The following is a 7298-nucleotide window of genomic DNA, read 5'->3' as shown; positions in this document are numbered from 1 at the left end:
AATCGTTGGGTGGGTTCGGAACACTTTCGATGTGTGTACAGTTGTCATTATTTGGTTATCAGCTTTCGGAAGTACACCCCAGAATAGGTGTGCGTGTGTGTGTGTGTGCGCGCGCGTGAGTGCGTGTGTACGCACGGGTGTGTGTGCTTGTGTGTCTACCTCTCCTAATGTGAACTCCAAAAGATTCAAATATTCCCTATTTCATCACATTTTTTCAACAACCTCAAAACTCCATAATTTATCGTTTTTATCGAAAATGTGAAAATGTCAGCCTCCTCCGACGGATCATTACTTATTATAGTCCAATCAACAACTTCGAGAAGCAAAAAAAATGCTTTCGTCGATTTTCGGAAAAAGGATCCAAACTGCATACTTACGAAAAAAAATTGTTAACCAATGAGGTATACATACAAAAAACAACAACGCAACTTAGGTGTCAATATATTTATTTATCATATTTAGCATCTTATAATCTCTCTCTGCCTCTGTCTCAAGACACTAATATACCTCCACGCCTCGAATTACATTACAGTCTTACATCGGCGCTCAAATTCACCGTGCTCAAAAACTATATTTACAGGCGATTGCGAAAAAGCAATCGTAATGAGCGCGTTCCAATAATTGCATCTTTCTACCTTATGTCTTTTTTCTTTTATTTTTCTTCCAAAGGATCGACCCACCACGTTTGTTCTCTATTATACTATTAATTTTCGTTCAATCCAAGACACAGGATTTCATCACAATGAACCTCGGTCCATTTTGCATTACAAAACTTTCATAACAATCACGTGATTTCTTGTGTTATAATTTGAACGAAATATTATCTCCTTTTCAAACAACTTATTTGACATTGTAATTACATTAAAGTGAAATGACATTGACATGTATATCATTGTTTGGACGAACATACTTTCAAGGTAACACAACATTCGATAAAAAATCAACAATTAAAAAATTAGTTAATTACAATAAAATTGACACAATAACTCAAAGGATCACGTACACTCTCATTCTAATTCGCCACACAAAATTCCACCTGATTCGCCATCTCATACAAATACTTTATTTTTCTCCTCTTCGTTATGTAGTTGAATGAGCCTGTCATAAAGCAATTCTTATCGTGAGTTCTAAAAATGTTCATATTTTCTTTTATCAAAAACCTCACGAAAAGATGTTAACATAACCGCATCTGATTTCACGTGAATCAACGTTCTAATACCGAATCAGGTTCCGTTTAAATTGTTCTCTCTTCATTGTTTATTATGATTAGCAATGGTATCCAACCATCGAGGAACAGCATTTCAAATATTAAACCTCATTTCTCCTCCTGGAAAAAACAATATTCGCATCAAGCCAATAATAATCCAACATGAAAGTTGGAACGGTATCCAATATAATTTCACGTCTCTAAAAAGCTTTTTCCCTCCTTAATCCCGTATACTTATAATTAAAATTCCAACAACTACGAAACTTTCAAGCGAGATTTGTCTCTGTAATCGCCCATTAATGTAGAAACACTTTTACCCCTCGTCTCTAACGAACGGATCTCATTTCCGGTAGGATTTTGCACACCCCCTCTTTTCTGGAACAATTCTTTCTTAGGCCCATTCTCTCAAGACATCTGATACAAGATAAATTATAGAATTATCGTTTATCCCTCAATTATCGACGTAAAACGCCGTCGTTCCGATTTTTTTTCGATGATCTTACTCGGACGTTGTGCTCAGTATTAATAATCAAAGACTCCGATCAGATGATCGTCATTGAAAAGAAATGAAAGAAAAAAAAATAAAATAGTGTATCAAGTCAATGAACATGCTTCATCATCGAGCGTTTCAAGATTCAATCACGAATAAAAAGTAGTTAATAAATTATAGGAAAAATTGTACTTTTGGACTAGAGCAATTTTGCCGTGGCTAATAAGATCGTTCGAAAATTTTTATCTCCTTAGTTTTTCCATTCGATCTTCATCAGAATAAAATCTATGACCGCTTGAGTGGATTTGAGCTAGGACTCGATGGCGAATAAAGCCCGAGCTTAAGGCCGAGCTCTTTCGGTTTTCTCGAAGAGTTTCTTATGGGAAATGGACTGAAGAGTGATTTCGGAGTTGGTGTAGTTTCGAGACAAGTTGATATTCGAGTTGACGTTCCATCCAGAGGTCCGAGACTCAACGAAGCTTTCCGATAATTCAATGCTTCTCTTGAAGTCGCGTTTTCCGGGCACTTAACAAGTTGACTCATCGTTTCTGGTATTTCAGAATGAAAGAAAGTCCTTTTGGAGGCTTCGTCGAGGTTATGAGACAATTCTGTACCGTAGGGATGATTGATCGAGGCACTGAAATCACGAGCGTCGTATTGATAACTCGGAGAGAGAGAGTGAGAATTTTTACGTCTGGGATTCAAATAAGAGCCAGCTTCCACAGATTCCTCATCCACTTTATACGATGTCTCATACTCTGTTGGATTTTTCAAGTACGAATAATTTTTCGGTGATGCGGAGTCGTACTTTTGAGTGTACAAATCGGGAGGTTTGTACGAACAATTGAGAGGTGAAACTATAGTTTGTTCAAGGTTCCTCTCAGCCTCGAGACGTTTCAACGAGACGGGAGATTCGTTCGAGTAGTAAGATGCACCACGATCAAAATCCACTAAAGACGAATGATAAGGTTCCAACGTAAAATCATCGTTCCTTATTGCTTTGGATGTTTCGTCTTCATATCTCACACGGAATTCCAATGTTTCCTTGGTCAACAGGGAACTGGCGGTACCACCGAGATCGTAAAGGCTCGAGGGTGAGGTCGGATTCTCATGAAAGTCAAAATGGTCGTCCATCGCTGGTTTATCATAAGAACGTGCCGAATAAGGATTGCTGGGTGTTTTACGGGGTGAAATTCGAGATTTAAAATCGTAAGGTTTGTACGTGTCGTAGGGGCTCTTCATCGGCGAGGACTCAAAAACTTTATCCGCTGGTTTTATAGAATAATCAATGGAGGATGGATGCACTTCCGGATAAACAGGACATTCGGAAGGATACGACATGGGTGATATAATTTTTTGAGGTATGATCGAGGCAGAAGATGGTAAAATTTCACCTGAAGATATTTTATCGAGTTTCTCGAGTTCTTGATAAATATCAATGTCGCTTTTAGATGACATACTGCGGAGACTGTATTTCGATGGTTTGCCAAACTTCATCATCGGATCCTCGCTGTACTGTGAAAATTTATCTCCGCTAATTCCCGTGTCTTGCATCGGATCGAGATCCGTTTTCATTTCCATCGACTCGTTCGACGACGGATAAGAGAAGACGTTGGTAGAAATACTCGAAATATCGAGAGCTTCGATCTCACTGGGATTTTGACAGGAGGATATTTCATCGCGATTACCAACAACACAAATCGGTGAATCCTTCTCGTAATTTGCGAGAAGCTTCGAAAGTTCTTCGTTGATTTGACGATCGATCAAAGCCTCCCGTGTGTCTAGGTAATCACGTGATATGACATCTTCAACGGCCATATTATCAACGATCTCTGTGTCATCGATCAACGATAATTTTGACAATTCGTCATTTATCTTAGCATCGAACTCGCTAACGGAACCGCTCGCTGTAGTCATTTGATCGAAATCTTTGAAATTTATCCTCGCCAATTCTTCATTTATTTCATGCTCATTCAGACCCATTTTTTCCAATATTGGACTGAATATTTTCGATATTTCCTCGTTTATCGGACTTATAGTGATTTCTTTAGATATCTCCTCAAGGTCAGGCAGCCGCTTTTTCGCCTGGCAAGTCAATATTTTGTGCAGTATTGCAGAGTTCTCTTGTATTATTTTTAATGCACGGTCGCTACTTCTCCGACCGTTATCACGACCAGCGCGTGGTTTCACTTTGGTCCATACTCCTATTTTTGACTCTGAATCATCGTCTGGCTCACCGTTGCTCTTCTTCCTCGCGTAATTCTTTAGTATACTTTCACTGCCCTCGTCAAGATCGATCTTTGGCTCAACCACATAAGATTTACGTGGCTCCGTAAAAACACTTATTCGCGATGGGTCGGGGCGGCCGCGGGAAAATTCACTTGCCGAATCACTAAAATTGTCCTGACGTCGAGCTTCGAGATTTTTCAAGTCTTCCCAACCGTATCCAGTCTTTCGTGTCAACATACTTGTATCAGCTGTACCATCATTCAAAGTTTTTTCTTCCAAATGTTTTATATCTTGGAGAATATCACTCGATCGTTTTTTGTGCGTGTCAACGATCAATTCCTCAACAGATGGCGAACACTTGAGCTTACCGAATCTCTTCTCAAGGCTGCTGCAACTCCTCTCGAAGGGTTTCAAATTCTCCCTCGTATTCACCGAATACTTACCATCGGATTCGCTCAAACCTAAACCTTTGAAGGAACCACTTTTATCGACGAATGCGGGACGATTCGCGTCGTATTTGTCACGTGGCAGAGGCGATACTGTATCCATTTCTATATAACGTTCTTCCATGTCCTCTTTTTCTTCTACTACTATTTCTTTACTTCTGTAACTGTCGAGTTCAGAGCCTTCTCTGTAGTGACTGCTCGTTATTCTCTCACTTTTCGTTTTATCACACGGTAGACTAGATAATGTTTCAGCCAATTCTTTCTCGAAAGGTCTACCTGAATCGTACTCGTCATTATTCTTTGAACTTTTATTAAGGTCACTGCACCGAGTAACTCCCGACGACACACTCTTCACATTATACTTTGAAGAATTTCCTTCTTCCTTCGAACCTGTTGATCTTTGTTCCGGTGAAGTTTCCTCACTGTTGCCGTTCGTGCTCTGCTTCTCCGTTGTGCTATAAGGCGAAGGTGTCTTCTGATTCGGATTTACAATAGGATAGAAAGGTGACGTGGCGGAACAAATGTCCAAGGGTGATTCCGATAAGTGTTCCTGCCCATCTGCGTAATTTGTTCGGTACTTTATTGAATTGGCACTTACGGGTGACTGCAGCTCCGAACTGAATGATCTTTCGGAAGACTTGTTCGCTTTTCCAGGACTGCACGATTCGCTGGAACTACTTATTACAAATTTCGGACTTATCTCGGACTTGTTTTTCAACGAGTCCGTACTTATGGGTGTCGAAGGGCTCGAATTTTCCAACGATGGTCTTGTCAGATCTGACTTTATGTCCAATTTTGTTTTATTATGCACGCCACTTTCAGACTCTAATGACCGAAGAGTCAGTGTTTTTGAATCTGAACTGAATGACGAACGTGCGGACTTGTCCATCAATATATTTCGAGAATCTGTCGTTATACTTCGGGGACTCGTAGCCAGGCTTGAATTTCTCGAATCCGGGCCCATAGTTTCCCCAGAACTGTAAGATTTTCCGCTTTCCGGTGTTTTCGGACTTTTTTTCTTGTCTTCGTAGAATTTAGTCAACATCGCATCTTGGTAAACATAATTGGAGCTCAACTCAGATGTTTTTACTTCGCTTCCAATTGGACTCGGAGTATCTGTCATTGGTATTTCATTCATCGGCACCGTCACTGTCTTTTCTATCATCTGTGAAATATTTTTTTCTGAAGATATTGTGTTAATTGACACGTCAAAATCGTAGTCTGAAGACACATCTCTCGTCTCCCTTTCGGATTTCCCAGTCATTGATCTCGCAGAAAATTTTGGGACATTAACCTCAGGCTCATTGACCAAACTTTGTGTAATTTGTCTGCTGGTATCCGAATAGGTAAGACTGTCATTCGGTTTAGAGGTGGCAGAAAAAGATTCTAAAGTATCAGGAACTCTTTTGTTCATGCTGAATGTCTCGTTAGAAGTTATACCCTTGCTCACACTCGTGCAGGTTTCGTTATCACGTTTCGATGCCGCTAAATTATCTAGCGGACAATTGTTTTTTGTCAGTGACTCTGAGGAATCAGTATTTTCTTTCGAGATGCTAGCCTGCGCGATGCATTTTGAATTCGTATCCAAACTACCGCTCGTACCAGCCAGGAAACTGTCGGTTTCCGGCTTCAATATCCTGACTTTTTCAGTCGAAGGCGGAATTTTACAAGTTGTATTGAGTTTATCATCGACAGTTGTCGGTGATATCGGCAAATGGCCAATGACGTAAGACCTTGGATGAAATGTCCGTTCAATGATATTCTTTTCGGTCGGATTATCATTCAGAGACGCTATCGATATTGAATTTTCATATTTCGAGCACTTAGAAAGCACTAGATCTGTTAACCGAAGACTCGTTTTCTCGGGACTAGCACGACTAATGGAAGTCGATTCATAATTGAAAATATCATTAGTTTCCCGCGAACTGCTTTCTAACCGTGTGGTTTCAATATTCAACGGCAGATTGGCTGTGCCAAAGTTAACTATCGTATCTGTACTTCCATCAGTATTTTTTGTTGCGACCGAAGAAACTGGCATCGCTATAACCTCGTGATATTCAGTTGCTGATGAAATCGCAGAATCCATCAATGTTTCAGATATTCCCGAATTATCAGAGTTAATTGAAAAATTGTATCTATCTAAGGATTCAAAATTCTTTTCCATGGCACAAAAACCATCTTGTGTAGATTCTTTAGTATCAGGAATAACTGGTAACATGGTCAAGTCTTTGACAATCCTTGTTGCGTTCTCGAGAGTCCGGTCTGTCCCAATATCTGCACCTTCGCTTCCACAACCGACCTTTTGATCTAGTTCTTTCATGTCCAATTCCACGGATTCAACGTGACTAACCGGTGATAAATTATTGTCGTCACTAGCCGATAACCGTCTTATTTGATCAGTTATCATCGCAATCGAAGAAGAGGATCCCTCGACCGTTAATAATTGTTTAGAATTATTCTCAGGATCCTTCTGGTAGCCTTCTTCCTCGAGATACGCTGCATCATGTCGATCGCTTGAATTCTCATCAGGAAATTGACACGAGGGTGTGACGCCAATAACAGGTGATTGGCCGGGACGTGGACTTTTTTCGTCGTCAGTTGCCATTACGTAACAGTCTGAAGTTGATGTTGGCTCCTCACTGTCAACGTCGCTCAAGCGATCAGGCTCATCGCATAATTCGGTCGAAGTGCTGTCACTGTCACTGTCATTGGCACTGCCACGTTTTGGGGAAGTCAGACTTGAAGACATAGTCTCGGGTGAATCCACCATGCTCGACGGTGTTTCGGTCTCATCTCTAACTGGAAAAGAAAAAAAAAACACCCATGAAGGAACAGACAATCGGGCTAATATTGCGCCGGCATCGGCGAACATTATTCCGGTCATGGTTTGGTAACAGCGACCATGACTGGCCCAGCTATGGATCAG

The 7298-nt window shown here is 40.6% G+C and overlaps 1 protein-coding gene across 8 annotated transcripts in view; it reads right to left on the bottom strand.

Annotated features, from left to right (window-relative positions):
- Positions 1-429: 429 nt before the first annotated feature.
- The window catches only part of LOC122409626 (uncharacterized), a 42361-nt gene continuing 35492 nt past the window's right edge, over positions 430-7298 (bottom strand). For all 8 annotated transcript variants that reach the window (XM_043417388.1, XM_043417467.1, XM_043417545.1 and 5 more), the window contains one exon: positions 430-7171. In XM_043417388.1, the coding sequence (XP_043273323.1) occupies positions 1983-7171 (5189 nt within the window). In that variant the 3' untranslated portion in view covers positions 430-1982. The remainder of the gene's footprint in view (positions 7172-7298) is intronic.

The sequence above is a fragment of the Venturia canescens genome, chromosome 1 (genome assembly GCF_019457755.1).
Source record: "Venturia canescens isolate UGA chromosome 1, ASM1945775v1, whole genome shotgun sequence".
NCBI lineage: Eukaryota > Metazoa > Arthropoda > Insecta > Hymenoptera > Ichneumonidae > Venturia > Venturia canescens.
Note: the sequence above shows the minus strand (reverse complement) of the source record. Positions and strands in the feature narration are given on the sequence as shown.